General features: G+C 38.9%; 1 protein-coding gene across 1 annotated transcript; it reads left to right on the forward strand.

Moving 5' to 3' along the window:
* Positions 1-8,979: 8,979 nt before the first annotated feature.
* GNG12 (G protein subunit gamma 12) lies at positions 8,980-14,123 on the forward strand. The gene is made up of 2 exons (XM_015828698.1): positions 8,980-9,091; positions 12,841-14,123. The coding sequence occupies exons 1-2, from the start codon at positions 8,996-8,998 to the stop codon at positions 12,964-12,966; spliced, it is 222 nt and encodes a 73-aa protein (XP_015684184.1). The 5' UTR covers positions 8,980-8,995; the 3' UTR covers positions 12,967-14,123.
* Positions 14,124-21,763: the final 7,640 nt, after the last annotated feature.

Genomic DNA, 21,763 nt, shown 5'->3' on the forward strand with positions numbered 1-21,763 from the left:
TAGGAATCCTCTGGACTTTCCTTTATATCATTTGAAAACATTCAGCAAGACGGAATCCAACATATTTTTCAGGCACTTAATAAGTTGAATTAATACAGTTTGCAAAATGCATATCTATATAATATATAATGCAAACAGCTTTCAGTTGGAAATCACTGTTTTATGTCCTTGTTTTAGTAATCCTTTCCAAAAGCAACTTTTTTATGAATTTGAATTGTAAGGTGGTATTCACAAAAATGAGAGATGATATGACTATAACTAGATATGGGCATTCCTTTTCCTGTCAAGATAAGTAAGGGGTAAGAAAATATAAGATTCCTACATCTTGAATAGAACTTAACATTTTGGCAGGTATATTTTTCTGTTTTGCAGTGTAATAGGTTTTTTTTTAAGCCTGCAATTGCTATAGTTTATGAACTGCATGAATTCAACAATTCTGTTTTTCTTTTTCTTGGGTAACCGGTCATTTCCACTTCTCTTCCGTTTGTTTTTCTTTTAATTCATAGTTGGGGAGGAAGGCTGTCTTATGAATTATAAACCAGAAGTATTCGGTGGTTCCCAAACTTATTCTTGACTTCAGAGGTCTCCCTGGGATAAAATAAGTCCTCAGATTCATTTTTAGAATGGCTCTTTCTTGTTTGCTTGACACACGAGTTAATTCTGGAAAACTTTGAAAGTATTCTTTGAGCAGGATGATTTTCTTCCTGGCTTAATTGAGTGGGTGTCCCTGACTTGAAATAACAAAGAACAACCAGACACTTGATCCACATACTGTTGTTAACATTCTCAAAACTTCTTAACTTCACATTGGAACTAGTGCTGAGGAAAGCCTCTTTTACATGAATGATCATCAGTCGTTGCTTTTTCTCCCTCTTGTTGAAATATAGAATAAAATTCTGTACCAAAATATACTGGCAACTTCCCCATCTGGTTAAGGTCATGAAAATTTGCCTTGGATATATATCTTTCTCATGCAGCTAAATGGAAAATAACCCAAGTAGCACTCTGAACAATGGCCAAAAGGAAAAAAAAGTGGGTTAGGACCAGAGCAAAAATTGAAATTATTTACTTTAAATTATATTTAAATTGAATATAATTAATATTACTTCCCATAAAACTGGCAGGTTCCCCCTTCTATCACAATAAACCTTTTCAGAGACAACTTTTACAAGGGCTTTACAAAAGCTGTGGGATGCCTATTTATTTTAATAAAAGCTTCAAGGTTTTTTTTTTAAGCTGAGGAGAGAAAATATATTAGCCCTCTAAGAGTGAGCAGTGACTTGCTTTCTTTGATGCCTAAGTGTGAGAGGCTGGCCCAGGTTTAACTAGAGTTAATAGAAAGAATGATGTAATTTTCAAAAATATGCTAAAAGCATGGGTAACGTTTCTCTAGAGAAAGAATCGCTTTGGCTGTGTGATTTCATTACAGTAGATCAGCATCACAGCGGTGAGTAAGCTTGAACTCACCAAATCATGCTGAGTCATGCAAGATGAGAAAGGACTTATCAGTTGCCTTTTATGGAAAGGCTGATGCTACAGTTAGGAAAAAAAAGTAGTCCCAGCAATAGGTCCCATTGTTTCGGTAGAGCTTGACTGATCATCTCACACAAAGACAAAAACATAAGGGTCACGATGGAGCTAAAATTAAGCACTGCTGAATTAGCTTTTGTTCACCAAGAAGGGTGTGCATTGAATTTAAAAGTGCTCCGTCTTGTTTGGATCAAGTGCAGAAGTCGTCATTCTGGATGGGAAAGCCAGTCACTCATTTCCCATTCTGCCCCCACCATCCCTCCCCCACCCCCCAAAAGAGAATGTGTCTTTAATTTTCTGTCCTATAATGCCATTTCCTACTTACCTTTTTAAAAACAGCTGTTGTCACTGTCTGGTTATGTTGATCATGCTCATAACTAAGGCAGGCCTTGTAAAGTTACTGGTAGAGTTGTAAATATGTCAGTTTAGAGCAGGCTCTCTTTGAGGAATCGGGGAGGATTCTGGCAGTGGGCAGTGTAAATTCTGGTAAACAGTCTTTTGCAGACCATAGTAATCATGCACACATTCTTGAAGAAGGTATCCAGTAGCCAGAGTTTTATTTATTTAATTCACAATAGGAAATGTGATCCTGTTATAGCTTGTTGGGGGTTTTGTTAATTCCGTAAACTGCATGCAAATCTGTTCCTGTGATTGTCAAAAGATTTGCATGCACAGTTAATGAAGCATTCAAAACAAAGCTAAGCAATGTGATAGCCTTCAGCTCCCATAATTCCTGACTGTGATCCATGCTGCCTGGAAGTTATGAAAACTTTACTCCAATACATCTCAAACATATGGACTTTTGATACTTCCCTCCTTTCTCTGTTTTGTAGAGAATATCATATATTGTTCAATGATAAAAGTTATCATTGAGATTATCAAAGAGTCTCAACTTAGAATCAGGGGTAGTCAACCTTGGCTCTTTTATGACTCGTGGACTTCAACTCCCAGAATTCCTGAGCCAGCATGGCTGGCTCAGGAATTCTGGGAGTTGAAGTCCACGAGTCATAAAAGAGCCAAGGTTGACTACCCCTGGATAAAACTATGCAAGACTGAGTGGCTCTGAGAGTTGGGGCCTTCTGGTGACAAGGTGCTTCCTGGCTGGAATGGTCCTGTCCTAGACGGACCCGGTGCACAATCTGGGGGTCCTCCGGGACTCGACGGCTCCTGCTGGAAGTGGCAGCCGTGGCTGCGAGGGCCTTTGCACACTCTTGGTTGTGCACCAGTTGCACACATTCCTGGACTAGAAAGCTCTGCTTATAATCACTTCTGATCTTTCATTTGGATAACTGCAGTGTGCTCTACTTGGGCTCCCCTTGAAAAACATTCAGAAGCTTCAACTGGTGCAAAATGTTGGCGTTAAATGAAATAGCATGTGGCTGCATTGCTTAGTGACAGCAGTTCCAGTAGACCCGGTTTGTGTTTGTTAGGTCAGTGGTTCCCAATCCTGGCATCAGGAACCAGTTTCGTGGAAGACAATTCTTCCACAGACTGGGCGGGAGGGTTTCATGCGCAATTCAGATCCCGCGAAGCTTTGTCCGTGAAGCCTTGCGCAGCCCGGTTCCTAACAGGCCACAAACCAGTAGTGGTTTGTGGCCTGCGGATTGGGATTCCCTGAATTAGGTGAGGATCATATCATTGTTAGGCAAGGACCTTCTCTTGCCCTTTGTGAACTTCTGGTTCCATCCCACCGCCTCCCTCCTGGCCCAGCCCAGCAAGCTCCCTTTGGCCAATAAGGATCTGCTTCCCTCCCGCAAACAAGCCATTCAATGATTCATCTGTTTATTTATATTACAGATTTGTATTAATGCATCATATATCAGCCTATTTTGTGTCATTTGCTGTAGATTTTAAGCAACCTTGCAACTTTTACAAGAGTAGTTGTGTTCGATTGGAGAACTTAGATATTTCGTTAATTATTCAACATGAAGCTCCCTAAATGATTTTTAAGCAATTGCTGTTTCTCAATCTGACATAACTTTCAAGGTTACCAGGAGTATAAAAATGGAGAAGCGGTTATTTTGTATACTGCCTTTTGCTCCAGAAGACATTTACTGCAAATGGAACAAATAAAACGTAAAGTTAGAGGTGATCGTGTACTGGATAGTTTAATGACTTTTAAAGTTACCATGGCCTCGAAAAGAGCACTTTACGGCCTCTATGACACTTATGGTTGTCATAAAATATCGTGCTGTTCCTCCTACAGCAGTGGTTCTCAACCTGTGGGTCGGGACCCCATTTGGGGTCGATCGACCATTTCACGGGGGTCGCCAAGCAAGGCTGTCGGCCATTTTTTTGTCCGCCATTTTTTTTCCCCTTTTCCGGCGGGTGCCTTACCTCCCTTGGGCTGGGCCAGCTGGTGGTCGGCCTGCTCTGTCTCTGCCGCTTGCCAGCTATGCCTCAGCCGGCGCAGGGGGCGGATCCACGCATGTGCGGCGCTCCCGGGCAGGGAAAGTCCTCGACTTACGACCAGTTGGGTAGTCCTTGACTTACGACCGGTTTAGTCCTCGACTTACGACCGGTTTAGTCCTCAACTTACGACCGGTTTAGTCCTCGACTTACGACCAGTTTAGTCCTCGACTTACGACCGGTTGGGGTCACGGCATTAAAAAGGTTGAGAACCACTCTCCTACAGTCACGTGATTGTGATCTGGATGCTTGGCAACCTGTTTTCACTTACGACTGATTACCGATTACCGCCCCACCATCATGTGATTGCTATTTGCGATCTTCTCTGCCACTTCCCCAGAAAGTCAATGGGGAGGCCATCAGGGAAGGTGGCAAGCCATCTGCTGAGAAGACTCCATCTCGTCTCTAGGGGCTGGCTAAAAGAACTGCTTATAAAGAGAAGCTAAACTCTATTAGTGAGTTCAGATTCTGATGACTTGAGCTCCATTCCTGCACCTTGCGGAAGGTGTTCCATTCATGCACGGAGGGGAACTGACATCCTTTGGCAGGCAGCTCTTTCAGCCAGCCTTTAGAGATGAAAGGGACCTGAAATCTGAGCAGAGAACGGAGAGGCAGCATGCTAAGGCGGGGGTAGGCAACCTTGGCTCTTTTATTACTCGTGGACTTTAACTCCCAGAATTCCTGAGTCAGCCATGCTGGCTCAGGAATTCTGGGAGTTGAAGTCCACGAGTCATAAAAGAGCCAAGGTTGCCTACCCCTGCGCTAAGGTAACAAGCCCGGGATGCCTTAGGAGAGTGAGGAACACCTGGCGCAGGCGTTTGGATTTCAGGAGGGAAGATTTTCAGCTCCTGAGTGGAATCTCCCATCCACTCATCCCTGATGCATCCTGGGCTCCTTACCTTGGGACGCTATCTGCCTAACAACCTGCACAATAGCTTAATGACCACTTCCAGGTATGGCAGGTTTGTGGTCATTGAGCAAAGCAGTCATGTGGCCAGTCATCTCACATTTCACTTAATGACCATTTTGCTCCAAGATTCTAGGCTCAATGGTAGTCAGTTGAGGATTACTTTTGTGTTTTTTAACTCACTAAATTGCTAGCAAATTACCCTTGGAAAATGGTTCTCAAGCAAATTTTCTGCTAATTGTTAGCTACCCCAACTAGTGCTTAGACAAAAGGTTTATACATCAAATTTATACATGAGTCTGATATCTTCACAAGTAATGTGTACAAGAATAAAATGTGTGCCACTTCTGGCTAACCATCTCCACGCGTGCATAAGCTGGTATTATTTACCATAAGAATCGTAGCTTCAGTGTTAACCAGTTTTTTGCATGTTTTTGTAAAAGGATATGAAACTTAACCTGCTGAAAGTTTCTTTCTGAAGACCAAGTAATTGCTTGTCATACCAGTATGATAGGCACCATCCTGGTATGTGTCAGTCTATGACTAGCTTAATGGTCCTGCCTGCATTGTTGTTGCCCTGTCAGTTTTATTAAGATGTTTATTTCGTCCTTTGAGGCAAGAAGTACTTTTATTGTTTCTCTAAAATAAGTATGTTAAGTGACTAAGATTTTATATTTTGCTCCCTAAATAAAACAACAAAAAAAGGATTTGAAAGTCGGTTTTGCCTTGGAAATAAATTCCTGTCATTTGCTGCTTTTCTTCTCCTATCATGTACCACCCAAGATTTATTTGCTAGACAAAGAACCAAAATGCCTGCCAGGATGCTTGACTGATGAGGTAATCTGCAATTGGCACAAACCTTTCCCTGGATCTGATTCACTGGATACATACCTACATTGCAGAAGGCTTTTTTTCTGTTTTGTTTTGTTTTACTCCAGGCTTAGGGCGACTTCCGACTAGATGCTTTCTTCTGATAAATTTCACTGGCAGTATATTTACTTGAAATATTTTTGTTTTTGCTTTTGTTCACAACTAAAACATATGTACTGTACACATTTCTAGTGAATATTATGGATACCTGACTTTAATATTCCCAAATCACTGATCAGAGATATACAAATAGAAGCAATACATTAATAAATAAAGCTCTTTCAGAGCCAATGAGGAAGCCTGATGTTAATATGGCTAATATTTATATTTCTAACCATCCTATAAAATCTTGTCCATAGACTCAGGAATCATATGGCATTTAAAAATAAGATGTAAATTGGAACCCAAGCTGATTCAACTCACTGATTGAAAGTGGGAGTTTAACTTGTCTGGATTACTGTCTGTATAGGTTCTGAGCTGTGAGAACTGGAAACTGTTAAAAAATTACTGTAAATGGGGACCAGAACTCATAGACTCCCAGTTTCTACCCTGGTACCTTAGCCACTATATACCAGACTTGTTTCCCTAATATATTAATACATTGATTTGCAGGCACTGAATGGCTCAACAACTGTGATAGTACTGAAGCCCAAGACAGCATATGACCCCTTCTATCAAGGGGGGAGAAGGCAGGAGCAATTATTTAACCCACTGGCTACTGAAGGTTGAGACCTTGGAATTAAATAGAGAAGGAATTGATTTTTGTTTGCTCACAGCATGTATGGAGAGATATTGTTATCAGCTGGCTTCTCTATTCATATTTAGCTTTGAGTTTGTTTTTCTTTTATTAAAAGCAATAATTTCCATAGAATGCAAATTGATTCCCATGTGTGAATCAATAATGCTTGTGTCAGTAATTTTACTGGGCTTTACTTGTCAGTTTATTAAACTCAGATCATTAATGGTAGTAAGTACGGTACCCGTTCTTCTGCAGATAGATGTAGCTTTGGAAGTCTCTATCTCTGAAGACTGCTTTGTAATTTTTAATATGTGTATGTCAGAGATTACACTATTTTAAATAGGGTATCAAGGTCTTTTGGAAGCAGGCACTTTTGAAAGTCATTAAAATATCTAGTAGCTGGATCTGAAACTCAGACTAATAATTTAGTTGTTTTGCTTTATGTTTTAGCAGCATTGTCTACAGAATTGCTATCGTACTGGTGTTTTTATGAGCAGAATCAGATTACATTACAGTTTCATTCTGTTTATCTGCTTATTTATACATAAAGCTCATAATTCCCTTTTACAGAATTTAGCTGCAGTAGAATGTCTGTTCTCAAAACTAGGAGCAAAGCATTCCAGTTTTGGCAGTATTCAGGCATAATCTTGAAAACTAGTCAGGAGTGGTATTTCAGTAATTCACGTGGCTTCCCAGAGGTTAAAAAGCCATTCCAGCAAAACCATCTTGTGCTACAGTGGTCATTCGTTGGCTGAACATGATGATCAGAGTCTGCAGATCATTGGAAGGGATCCAACAGTAGGATATTAAGGCCTGTGACTCAGCTCTGAACACTCAGTGCCAAGCATGATAAGCAATGTCATTTGGATCGGGCAAAGAAAGTGAATGTTTTATGTTCCTTTGAGTGGGTAATTTGATTTAGTCAAGAAGCTGAGTTTATAACCTTACATTGTTTCAGATTTTTGGCGGTGCACACTTTTAGAAGAAATAAGATAATATTTTGAAAAGCAGTATTGCTTATGCAGTTTGAATAACTCTGAAGAAACATCAGTGAAAAATTACTAACATTGAAGTGCTGAAAGTTGAATACATTGAGGAAAATTTGGGGGGGGGGAAAAGATCCAATAAGCCATTTTCATCCCAGACATGTGAGAAAGGAGAACAGTGGATAAATGTGCTAAATGTTTTAGCTCTAGATTCTAGAGCATGGGTAGGCAACCTTGGCTCTTTTATGACTTCAACTCCCAGAATTCCTGAGCCAGGTGTGCTGGGAGTTGAAGTCCACAAGTCATAAAAGAGCCAAGGTTGCCTACCCCTGCTCTAGAGGATATATTTGGGAGTGCAGTTACTGCGTCCATTGGCAGACAGAGTTGTTGATGAGCCACATGCTCTCATAGACCACTTTGCATTAAAAGCCTGTGATGATTTTGATCCTTGGTATGTGTATTTCCTGCCTTTCTTATTTTTATAAATAACTCAGGGTGGCAAACCTACCTAATACTCCTTTCTGCTCCTGTTTTCCTCATAACAATAACTCTATGAGGTAGGTTGGGCTGAGATAGTGTGACTGGCCCAAAGTCATCCAGCTGGTTTTCATGTCTTAGGTGGGAGTAGAACTCACAGAATCCTGGTTTTTAGCCTGGTGCCTTAACTACTAGACCAGGGGTAGGCAACCTTGGCTCTTTTATGACTCGTGGACTTCAACTCCCAGAATTCCTGAGCCAGCAGAGCCAAGGTTGCCTACCCCTGTACTAGACCAAACTGGTTTGTGCGCCTTCTCATTCTCACTCTCTTCATGGGCATGTGTGTACATATACACACCTACCCACACAGAGAGCTATCTACCTATGGTATAATTAGCAGATGGTCTAATGGGCATAAACCTTGAATACCTGCCTGTACTTGCCTTAACCATTAGACCAGGGGTCTTCAAACTTGGCCCTTTTATGACTTGTAGACTTCAACTCCCAGAATTCCTCAGCCAGGCGCCCTGCCTGAGGAATTCTGGGAATTGAAGTCCACAAGTCATAAAAGGGCCAAGTTTGAAGACCCCTGCATTAGACCAAATATATTTAGCAGGTGATCTAATTCTAAAGAGACCAACTGCAGAAGAATAGAAAAGTACTTTGAACATTAAAGGTGTATAACATTCAGTAAGAAGAATACATTTCCGTGTATCTTATTACTTTTTTGTGTGAATAAATACACTGCATGTCTTTTGAAAACAACAATTCTACTGCTTGTTTCCATTTATAAAATGTTCGAAAAAAAGATCATTCATGGTTATGAACTGGCACTCCTAGTGTGCTTAAAAATAAAAGATTTCTACATTTACTGTATAAACTCATTGTTCCCAATATTTTATCAACTTTACTATTGCAAAGTTATTTTCTTCTTCTGCTGTGAAAGCTTAGTTACTATTACATTGGAAGACATGAAATATTCTGAACCTTTGTTCCGGTTGTTGATTAATTATGATTTTTAGCCAGCAAAGCAACCCATGGTCTTTTCTTTACAGGGCTTGGAAGAGTTCGCTGAGAATGTCTAGCAAAACGTCTGGCACAACAAACAACATAGCTCAAGCAAGAAGAACTGTCCAGCAGTTGAGAATAGAAGCATCTATAGAAAGGATAAAGGTTAAGCAAAATATATTTTCTTGTTACGAACTATGCGTTTATTATTTAACGTGCACTCTCTGTCTCTCCTCTTCTGTTTTAAAATGCTTTTTAAAAAATCATATTATTGAAATTATTGGAATATGGCTTTGTGGGTCTAATGTCTTTTGCTTAATGAAACTTCAGGGCCAATGGTTAGATCCCTGTAATAGAAACACATTTGGAGATTATGCTGGTTAGTCACATAAGTCATGATGTAATTTTGATCCTGTTCTGTTCAGTTTTCAAAGAGTTATCCTGCTGACTTCCAGAGAAACAGAGTCCCAAGACTCTGACACAATTTCCCTCCAACCTTTTGTTGGATCGGGAAAAATAAAAAGGATAAATACAAGCAATAATAAAGACAGTGAATTGGAACAATAGAGTTAGCGTCAGGAAAGTGAAAGGCTAGGATAAGAAATCAAAGCAAAGAATCCCAAGAAGAACAAAAAGGGCTATTAGGTATATTTGAAATAAAAAGAAAAATATTAGTATATACTCAGTGTTAGCAGAAAGCTAAGGAAAAAGTCACAGTTGCTCAAATTCTATTTTGATGCAGTCTTTTTCTTCTTGTAAAGAGCCGGGGGAAGTGGCAGAAATGAACCTTGAGGTGGATAAAAAAATATGATCAGAGAATTCATCTTTAATAAGTTTAAACCTCTAGTATCAGATTAATTGCAGGGTAGAGAGGAGCTAGCTGATGATCTAGTCACAATTCCCACACATTTTTCAAAATCAGAAAACACAGAAAGCAAAACATTTAGCAAATTACAGACCAATCAGTATGCCATCAATACCTGCAGAAATTCTAGAGCAAATCATAAGCAACTCTCAGCACCTTGAAAACAATGATAGCAAATCAGCATGGATTTGTCATGAATGAGTCTTTGCAGACAGACGATTATCTCTTTTTTTGGATCAAGCAAATTCCATAATAGGTTGTGGGATTGCTGTAGGCTAAGGATGTGCATGAAATGAAAAACATAGATTGTTGTAAACCTGATATACACTCTTCCATTATGGAAGTTCTGCCAAACTGGTTCGGTGAGCCGTTCTTTGGCAAAAACAAAATCCAGAATACTTCGGTAATTGGGTTTCAACCAAAACAAAAATGATTTTATAAGGCAAATTGGGAAAAGTTAATTCATTTAATCCCCTGTTTTCACTCCTCCTCTGCATGGTTTGTGTGCTGGCTTGTCTGCCTTTTATCTTTTGAGACCCTTTTGATCTGTATATAAATCAAAATATCTGAAACATGCATGGTTTGGTTTGAGTTACAGACCATCGAAAGCCAGTTCTATGCATGGAATAATTCATGCATGGAGGATACTGCATATTCTTCTTGTAGACATACAGGTAATCCTCGTTAATGGCCATTCATTTAGCGACCTTTTGAAGTTAGGACAGTGCTTGAATGAATGGTGGTTATGAACAGTCCTAGAAGTTCCAACTGTCCTCCCACTCCATGATTATAATTGGACAATTGGCAACTGGCTTGTGCTTACGAGAGTTGCAGTGACCCATGCTTACATTATCACAATTTGTGACCTTCCCTGGCAGCTTCTCACAAGCAAAGTCAATAGGGAAGCCACCAATGAAGGTCACAAGTTGCTCTGGTAAGTCTCTCTCGCCCACACGCCCTTCCCAAACCTCATTGCACTGATTGGTACCCCAGCCACTCGCATACTCCCATGCAGCCTCTCCCCCCTGACATGCTTCCTCCACACCTCCCTGGCCACCCATGCACCTCCTCAGTCCCTCTCACACCCAGCAGCAGCTATTTACCTGCCTGCCTGCCTGCTTGCAAGCCACCTAAGACTGGCAACTTCTTGCTGGCTTCCCCACTGACTTTGTTAGGAAATTGCAAAGAGGGCCTCACTTAACAACCCACAATTCTCCTTAGCAATGGTAATGAGCATTGCCATTGCTAAATGATGCGACCATATGACTTTGCACTTTACGTCTGCACTGCTTAGTGATGGAAATTCTGGTCCAGATTATAATTATAACTGTAATATATTTTGACGTCATCAAAAGCATTTGACCTGCTGATTAGAAAGCTGGTTAAGTATGGGTTGGATGGCATGATAATTAAGTTGATACATAACTGGTTCAAAACTCAGTTTGCAGGCATGTTTATCGATTGTTATTGATCCAATTAGAGGAAGGAATCAGTCCTGGATCTTTTTCAATATTGACATGGGTGAAAAAGTAAAGGGAATACTTAACAAATCTGAAGATGACAAAAAATTGAGGGAACAATAATTTAGTAAATACATACCAATTGCATAAAGATAGGGTGTGGGATACTTGGCTTAGTAAGAGTAAAAGTAGTCCTCAAATTATGAGCCATCGCTTAGCAGCCATTAAAAATTCTGATAGATTCCCTTAAAGGTATGATACAGTTCCAAAGTATCACACACACACACACACACTCCAATGATCACCAATGTCACTACATGGTGGGAATTCTCTAACTGGCCCACAAGTTCAGTCATTAGCAGTGAGCTGCAGTCATATAATCATGTTTTACTTCTGGTTTTTGACAAAAACAGCCCATAGCAAACAATGAGCTCACTTTATGACTGCAGTGTTTGCTTAACAACCACCACATGTGATGACAAGCTTTACTACTTTCACGACTTACAACCATAACGGGCAAGTTCCATTATGGTCATAAGTCAAGGATTACCTGTATTTGTGAAGAAAATGGAATAGTTGTTGATTACAAATTAAATACAAGTCAACAGGCTACTAAAACAGGCAAATGCAGTTAACAAAAGTATAATTTCCAAATTACAGAAAGTAGTAATCATTGTTCTGCTTTGCTCAGACCTAATTTCAAGTACTGTGCCATTTTCAGTCACCATGTCTTACAGATCTGGGTTTAGAGAAGGACAACAAGAATGATTTCAGGGAACAGGGAAACCAAATCTCAAGAAGAGAGAGAGAACGGGCTGGAGATGTTTAACCTTGAGAAACAATGCTTGAGAGGGCCTATTATAGCATTCTTCAAATTAAGGGATGTCACATAGAAGGCCAAGGCCTGTCCATTCCTATTCCAAAGTGCAGGCCGTGGAAGAATAGATTTAAATCCTAGAAAGATAGGTTCTGATTGAATGTTAGTAATGATGTTCAAATCGTAAAACAGGTTGACAGTGGAACCAGTTATTCAAAGAGATGATAGGCTTCCCTGTTTTGAATGTTGAAGTAGAAGGACAACTCTCTACCTAGGATGATTTAATTGTGAATCCTGCATCGAGCAAGGGGTTAACCTGGTGGTCTGAATAGACTCTTCCAATTCTTGTTCTGTGATTCTCTAGCCATTTATAGAAAGCTGCCACCAAGATGTACTTGATTATGTCTCTGTTGTATCTTGATCAACCTGGTCCCTTAGACTAGACTCTAGAACATCAGGGCTGTGATTTCTTTGTGAAAAATAAGAATGCCATAGGCATTCCCAGACTTCTTAAGATGCATATGTGAAGAACAGAAAATGAAAAGTAATGCATACCTACTTTAAATCATATTTCTGCATAAATATGGCTTCTCATTTTGCAATTTGTTTATTTACTACCGAAGTCTCATTCATAAACAAAAGCTAAAAGACCACAGAGTATTTGGGGGGGGGGTACACAGGGGCATATTCAATGAATGTATATTCAAATTCACTTTATTAAGGGAAGCTTTTTTTGGAAAATTGATAATTCTGCACCTTTTTTCCTCTGCAGGTGTCGAAGGCATCAGCAGATCTAATGTGCTACTGTGAGGAACATGCCAGGAAGGATCCTTTACTAATGGGCATACCTGCTTCAGAAAATCCCTTCAAGGATAAAAAAACCTGCATTATTCTATAGGCAAAGCAGCAAGATGCCTTCAAAACCTTCCCCTGCAAAACCAACCTAGCCAATTCTTAGAGAAGTAACCTGAAGGTCACCTGGTAGCCATTGCATAAAACAGCAACTTATTTCCACCTTGTGTATGAATGAACTTTTAAGTTTCCTTGAGTGTTTGTTTGTCCCATCCTAAATGCCAGGCATACGGTTCTAAAAGTTACTTCTTGCAAAATGGAGGGGTTCTACAAATGTTGTTAGGCATGGATTCTGTTGGCTTTGTTGGGTTGAACCGGGCTGGGCTGGGCTGGGCTGGGATAGGCTTGATTTTAAAATGCAGTGAGTGTTCACAGATCCAAGGATTGAACTATCAAGACCAAAGTTGCCTGAGCTTCATTTACAGAGTAGTGAGGTAGACAAGCCTAGAGTGCTAATCAAGCTTTCTTTTGCATTTGATTTTATACCAGTGTGTACCTTGTATATGTAAATGGAGTCTATATCTTGGGTGTGTGCATATGTTCGTTTAGATGTATAGACACATTCCAGAGTGCATTCTTTGAAGTGCACTCTTCAGAGTTCATTGATGCATTTATTGGTAGGATTTCTGCAGTTCATGCTTTCACTATTTAGTATATCTTAAGCTCTCAAAAATGTCTTAAAAACCTACACCTTTGTACATACCATAAATTCTGATTCTCAAAATGAGTTTTGAAAAGCGACATCTAGCTCCTTTAATCTATCTTTTGTTTCCACTGAAATGTAGACTACACTAAATTCATATTGATTGTGATAATGGTGTCTAAAAATTTTTCCTCCTTTTCTTTTTGTCTTTAAGAGGAATTCTGTCCTTTGCCTTTCCTACACAGTTTCTAATGAACTGATTTTTGGAAGCTTTCAGGCTTTTTTTTCAGTTTGATCCCCAAATGTACATTTCATAAATGTCAAACAATCACTAAGTAGGAAGAGAGACTCCGAGTGAAATCTATGGTGCTACTGCTTCTGCACAAGGCCTATTAAAATCAGTGGTTGTGCTAAATAAATGCTTGAAGGGTTATAGCAGTTCTCGGCAGCAGCAACCAATCTCTTCTGTATGTTAACATTATTAATGAATTTGGGTACCGGTCACGTGGTAATGAAATACTGAATAAAAAGAAGCAACACTGATACATTTTAAGCCAGGAGTATGCATCTGTATTCTGTTTGTTTGGCCTTTTAATTTTTATTGTATTATTGTGATCTGCCATAGCTCTGTATTTTGAAGATGGATTAATTGTAGCTTTTTGTTGTTGTTCCTCAAGAGGGGAAAAGAATTGCCCCATATATAAAGGCCCTCAAATGCACGGTTAGATTTCCTTCATAGAAACTTTAGTACAGAGCGCAAAGTCAACCAATAGTGCTCTCCCAGAAGCAATCATTTTCAACCAGCCAAGGGACACCCCCCCCTTCAAAGATTTATTCCTGTTAAGAAGACCTAGACGTCCATAGTGTTTGTATCTGCTTGGTGACAGCTAAACACACACTTGGTTTCACCGTAACTGTATTGAGAAGCTAGCTGCAGAGCTGGTAAGCCAAAGTCCCTACCCAACTTACTGGTGCTCTTCACTGCATTAATCAAGCTGCTTGTGAAGAACTGTATTAGTGCTGCATGCTGCTGTGTTGATACTGTACTTCTTTTTGCCTTCACGTTCCCAAAATATAAATTTAACACATTTTAAAAACTAAAATAGCTTCCTAAAGATAGCACGGAACTGATAACAAAACCACACTTCTGCATTGATTTTGCTTATTTTACGTCAGTCTGCTCATCACTTAATCGACGTACAATTAATTAATTGGATTAGCTGGAATTTGGTGCCATCTTAGTTGCTATCATAATTTAAAACAGTGTCTTTTCTGATATCAAGTCTTAAGTTCCTATCCCCAAATCACGAGATGACCTATCTTTTGGTTTGTTTCAAGATATTGGACAGCGGTTGATTTGTCAGCTATATAAATCTGCTTTATAAAGAATGATCCTTGCAACTGTTAGTCCATGGCAACAACAACATGGGTTAACTTGCATTTCTGTTAATTGTGTTGAACCAGACAGTAGTTAGGCTTGTGTTATGATCTTAACCTAAGAAGTAAAATCCAGCAGAAAAGGTCAGCCTATGTTTGACTTTGCTACATGGAAGTGGTTAATTCACACCAGTACATGGACCTCTGATGTACAGATCATGTACCTAAGTTCATACATTATGGCCATAAAGTATTGAAGCTCTCAAGTGTCAGAGTTGATACTCATTGCAATAAGCCTATAATAAATGAGGAGAGACTGCATTGGCAGGCCTGTCAACTCTAAGAGAGTCAGTATAATTATTTGTAATGAATACATTGGTATTGCCATTACTAAATGGACACCTTGTAAAAGCTGAAGTTGATGCTGGATGTTTTCTCACCCATCACCAACCCAACCTGTTTCCTACAAATCGTATCCCAAATATCAGTATTTTTAAAAACAATTAGAATGTTGCTCTTTTTAGACCTATTCTCATCAGATGAATGCAATTTAAAAAAATCTCGATGCGTTCATCAATTTTATATTTTCATATACAATGAATATGCTATTTAAATGATTGTGATCATTTTTAATGAATTCAGTATATATATATATAAACTGATATGCAAACAAAAGCATTTTCCATGTTGCAAACACTACACTGTCACCAGCAAATACTGCTCCGTATGCTTTAATGTAGAATAAATTTGGACACATTCACTTACTCGCCCTAGTGAGAAGTTTAAACTGATTATGATTGCTCCTTGCCTCCCATTTAGGCTCTATTTCACGTAAGATTGGAAGGTCCATATCCTTAAATTTTAAAATCAGATTATTTACGATAGATGAAGAACCTCTGTAGCTCACTTAAATACCCTCAAATGACTGAGCATTTAATAAATGACGTTTCACTTGTTACATTGTTTAGTCAAAGCTAAGATTAACACTTGGTGATCAGGATCTAAAAAAGCATCCTATCTTGCCTGATAGGAGAGAAGACAAATTGGCTAGAGAAGGCATTACCAAAAGAAAGAAGGAAACCTTTAGATGTTGCCTTGCAATTGACCAGTGCCGTTATTTTTTTCTAATTTCTTCTACCCATTTCTCAGCTCACATTTTTCCAAATTAAGGCTTGAGTTATGACGCCTTGATATTGGGCCTGTTTTCTGCGCTTTTTGTTCTGTTGAGTGGGTAATCATGCTACTTTAGCCTTTTAAAGTTGTGCTCAGCTCCTGATGGCTTCACAGACACATCCATGTGGCTTTGGGGCAGCAAATATAGAAGTGGTTTGCCATTGCCTTCTTCCAGAATGTGATCTTTTGTTGTTAAAATCTTACCACACTTGTGCATTCGCCGTGTTGTAGTGTTATAGCACCAGGCCAAAATAGGTTGGATCCAAATATGCCCTGCCATATGCGGGATAAGCTCGATTATGTCCCCAAAAGCAATGTTTTAGCCTCACTCTAATATGTTCCCAAGAAAAAGGAATACTAAGAATCCAAGCCAATACAATATATGCGTGCAAGGGAGAAAGTCCCATTTCACAAGTGAGCAGTGCTGACAAGACATACATAAGAGCCCATTCAGAGGCTACAATCTCTTGTGGTTTTAATAACCACTATTCATTATAATGGGGCTTATTTCTAAGTAAGCATGTATAGTGTTGTACAATACAACCAAAGATGGTTCTGTACATGTGCCAGAGGAAGCACGGGAACTGCTATGAACTTGCATCCTAAAGCAGTCTGGAAACTGCTTTCTTTGTGTTTGCAGAGCAACGCAAGCAGCAATTCGATTTATGCTGTGGTGCTTTGGACCCAAACCAATATTTTCACCAGCAGTGCTTTAAATTTTAATCATTCGCATGTATTTTACAAACCGAAGATAATTATTGAAAACACTTGTGTTATAAACTGCAGATGTTTTCATTTGAGCCAAGTGAAGTGTTGTGCCAACTTCCATTTATGAATGCATTTGGACTTCCCCTTGAAAGACTCATGGGTGGTCAACCTGTTTGGTTTCTTGTATTGATTGAAATGTAGCAGTTTTCAATCAAAGCAACAATCAATTCAGAACCAAAATGTAACTAGCTGCTTTGGGTTATTTCTCTCCCAAGTTTAAGTTGTTGCTAGATGCCTCTTCACCCTTCACCAGCTTTTCATAACTTTTTTTTTATATATATATATATTGAGAGTTGAAACATACACACATTGCTTATGTGTGATGGTGATACCACAAACAAGAAACTGAGAACATTGCATTGGTATCTATTGCCTTGGATTCACTTCAGTGGGACTTGCTGCAATGGTGCTTAGGTTATTGTGATTAACAGAATAGGGTAAAAAAATGAACACCTTTAATTTAAAATAGTAACTCCTGCACTATTGTGAAGTTTGAAGATAAGAGTATAAAACTTAACAAGGAGTTTTTAGTCATTGTACCACTAACCTCCACCTTGGTGCTTTGATTGAAACATCACGCAAGAAAAATAATACTGTATTGTAGAGACACGCTGCTCTTTATTTATCCCTTTTAAATATAATAACAGTAATCTACTTTATTTCTTACAATCTTCTCTGTTTTTTTTTCTTGCTCTCACAAAATTATTGTTTTTGTGTTATTGTAATGTTGCATTGAAAAGAATAAATACCATGATTTGCCTTTGAAGTAAAAAAAAATGCATGAAATTATTTTAATAGTTTTGTTTTATCTTTCATGAACAGTCTGTAATATGTTTGCTTTCATTGTACCTCTCTATACAATGTGATTGCTCTTGGAAGATGGTTTCTTGCAAACACTAGAAGGGTTAAAAAAAATGTAATTAAGATTCCTTTTCACAGCTAATATATTTAGTATCATGGATATAAAATCCTTTAATTAAATATCACTTCTTTTCATACTGTTTTCTGCCTATCATTGCACTGCACTGGATTTAAGTGTGTTAGAAATAATAAATCACTTTAGTTGCATCGTTTAATAATGACATGACAAATTGATTTGAGTTGGGCATATAATGAAATCGCATTCTGCTGCTATTGATACAATTATTGTTTTAAGGCATCCGTTGGAAAGCCAAAGGGTGGCCTCTACTTTTACAGCCTGACTTCACTGAACCATTTCAGAGGAACACTGAACTATAAAGACATCTGCACATTCTTTCTTGGCAAATGGTTTGCAGAGCATGCCGACCTTTTAGCTTCAAGAATAGTGAACATATTTCACCTTTGATTCTGCATGCTCTATCCTGAAGAGACAGTTACGAATAACAAGAATAGCACTTGCCATGGTCAGATTCTATTCAACAATGTGGTGATAATCCTCGTACTATCCTAGAACCGGTGTAGCAAATCTTGACTCCCTGCCCTCCTCGCTGGGTGATGTTGCACTTGGTATGCTGATGTTTGTTGTACTTTTGAGGAAAGAAAAAGTGAAGGAGAGGATAAGCCCACATAACCCACCACCACCACTCAGAATATCTGCCTTTCTATTGGTAATTGGTTTTGCTGTGTACCTGTGGCTGGGGTAAACTGCATGTTGGATGTTCACCTGCTCTGTGGAAGCACGAGATCCTTGGATAGGTGGCATATCCAACCAATGCCTCCTTTGACTAGATTCTGCTTAAAAGATTAGTGAACAAGGATTAGTCTCACTTCTCATTTCAGATGCCCAATTCTGTTGACTGCTGTTCTTGGCAGCTCCTCTAATACTATCTTCCATCCAATTCCATGCATTTATCTGAGGCTACTGAACTCTTTGTAAAGTAAGGTTGAGCCCCTAAGAAAGACATGGTTTACAGTTGGGCCATTTTAGAATGGAATACCAAACATTCACTAAAAAAACAAGTTTCCATTGCCCTTAAATGGTACATTTTGGAAGCTTGTCTGTGTTGAGCAATGGCCATCTTCCTGCCCTGTGATTATTTCTGTGTGGGTGTGCTGACACAGGCTGCTGAGTAAGAGAGTGAACATTTGTCCTACTAATCTGTTGCAGCACTGGAGTGGAGTTTCTGCTCAATATTCCTACATGAGGAAGGGTTTATAAAGTGATTGTAGTGGGTGGGAACGATGGGTCATTGCAGAGTGTCCAGTTGGGAAAATTGCAGTTTGTTTTCCCTGGTGGTTTTTGTTTGTTTGTCTGCAATGCAACCTCCTCAAGCCTCATGTCACATAGATGTGTCGTATGGCAGTTCCCATTATCTTTTAATATCAAGATGGTAGCCATAGTCCAATACAGCAGAAAGGTACCAAGTTGAGAAAGGCTGACCAAGTGAATTCAGTCTTGAAATCTTCTCAGTGAATATCGCATGACACACTTAAGACATCAGTAAGCGAAGGCTCTCTTTCCTCCCAAATATCTAATTCATGTAGAGTCGTACTGCAGGCAGCACAAGATGGTTTGGACTGATATATTTTTTCAGATTTTCATTCCAGCAGTTTCAAGTGATGATTTAGTAACCTACTTTCAAGTTCTGTTGCTGTATACGAACATTAGTTGCTGATGAAACTATGGCTAATCATAGATCTTTGACTTTGTGCAGGATACCTGCCCATCTGGTTTCAGCGATCTGGTTCTGTTGCTGAATAGTCTCTATTCATTTTAATCAGTCAGGTTCAAGATTCCATAGCAACAATTTTTAGACCAGTGTTTCTCAACCTTGACAATTTTAAGGCATGTGGACTTCAACTCCCAGAATTCCACAGCCAGCAGTGCTGGCTGTGGAATTCTGGGAGTTGAAGTCCACATGCCTTAAAATTGTCAAGGTTGAGAAACACTGTTTTAGACAATAATGCTCTTCCTTACTCTCATCTTTTCAAAAACAACTTTTTTAAAAAAACTTACATGTTTTAATAGCTGCTTTCTAAGTGTTTTAAAAGGAAACTGGAAAATATTTTTAAAGCCAAGTCGGCCATAATTGTAGGTATTATTTTGAATGGCTGACACTTAAAATTGCAGGCAAAGCAGCTATTTGAGGTTTCAAGGGACAGTATCATATTTCAAATAATAGTATGCTTTCCTTTCTTATTAACACTTTGTTATTTGCTTCATATTTGGTGTTTTTAATGTCATGCTTTCTAAGAAAGCTGAGTAGCTGATAACCAGACTCATTACTGAGGTTTGATATGCTTTTATTTCCCATTTTCTATTTTTCCTGTAACGTGGATTAGTTTTTGAACTTGTTACAAATATTTTATATTTACTGAATAATTAAGCCACAAATGATGCCCTGCATCCCAATCCAATTCGTAATTATCTTTCTTTTGCCCACTTCAGATGTTTATGCAGGTTAGCTTTTTTCTGTGGTCTATTACTGGGACTTGGGCTAGAAAAATAATTAAGCAATTTCATGAGAGAGGTTCCCTATTCTTTTAGCTTGAGAATAGAATGAAACAATCCAGCTGCTTCTAGAGGTACCCAGATTTCCTTACCTGGGACTCAAACTCCTGAATTTCCTCCTGTGGCACAGCTGTTCTTAGAAACCAAGGTTCAACACATTTTCAAAATCCTAGAGTGGAAGAGGCTACTGGTGCTGGGGATTTTAAAACACAGCACGGCCTCACTATTGTGTATGTAGTAAAAGTTATTTCTGAAGCAGATTTCCTTATGAAGAATTGTACAAAGAAGAGGGGCTACTAATGCCTTTTCTTACAAGAGGCATATGCTACAGATGGCTGATCTAGTCATTCAGCAGTCTCTAGTCTATACAAATAACAGATTATGGAATACTGTTCAGTGTGAATTGCAATTGGGAACACTTTCCACCTATCACAAGCTGTCTCTTACCCGCTATGTAATAGAACAGGTATGCCTACCCCTGGCCTAACCCACGACATTTATTGCTGTAGATAGTTCCTCTGCTTTACTGAGATTTGCTCTATTTTCAATTAGCCAATTTTATGTAGTGGTTAAGGCACCAGGCTAGAAACCGGGAGATTGTGAGTTCTACTCCCACCTTGCATGAAAATTAGCTAGGCGACTGTGGGCCAATCATTCTCCGAGTCCAACTCACCTCACAAGGTTTTTGTTGTGGAGAAAATAGGAGAAACGAGTACAGGGTATGTTTGCCACTTTGGGTTCCTTATAAAAGTAATACAGTAAAGGCCAGGTAAAAATTAATTAACTAAATAATGTGTGTCCAATTATATAACATATACTTCAAGGGTCTTTAAAGAGTAATAGAAAATCAAACTGGAGGCATTTCAAGTCCCTCCGCATTCAGAGCACTTCACTTTCAATACTTTGTAATGAGACAAAATAAGAGGCATTTGCAGAAGACAGAGGGTTTTTTTTTGTTTCAATTACTATTTTTCAGCTGTTTTTCCTGGACTCTTATTAGACCACATACATCTCTCCTCTACTGATGATTCATTTGCCTTTTTACCCAGATACTCAGGGCAAAATGTCGTTTAGGAGAACCCATCATTCCTTGAGAGTGTGTGTGTTTGATTGGCAATCATATGTGCGAGAAGAATAGCACAGCTACTCTTATCTTCGGGTGTGTGCTAATCCCTTTGCAGAACCACATTTTTTTTTATTATTTTTTTAAGTTTTCCAGTGTTATCTGCTCCATCTTTTGAATGCAAACAAGACCTTCCAATTCCCTATTTGCCTATTATTATTATTATTATTATTATTATTATTAAGTTTGGGGGGAAACCTCTATTTTATTAAAGGGGTTTATAAATCACAGCACATTCTCATATTCACAGATGTTATGCTGTTACAACAAAACTTCCAAAGTATTGTGCAAAAAACATATAAGCTGAATGCCATGCTGTATGATAG

Source organism: Protobothrops mucrosquamatus, unplaced genomic scaffold (assembly GCF_001527695.2).
Source record: "Protobothrops mucrosquamatus isolate PMUCROS unplaced genomic scaffold, P.Mucros_1.0 scaffold_18, whole genome shotgun sequence".
Taxonomy (NCBI): Eukaryota; Metazoa; Chordata; class Lepidosauria; order Squamata; family Viperidae; genus Protobothrops; species Protobothrops mucrosquamatus.

Excerpts from the sequence above, each read along its gene's own strand:
- GNG12 (XM_015828698.1), top strand. The coding sequence starts at position 8,996 with ATGTCTAGCAAAACGTCTGGCACAACAAACAACATAGCTCAAGCAAGA. Across the intron at positions 9,092-12,840 it reads CATCTATAGAAAGGATAAAG|GTGTCGAAGGCATCAGCAGA; the intron begins GTTAAGCAAAAT and ends TTTCCTCTGCAG.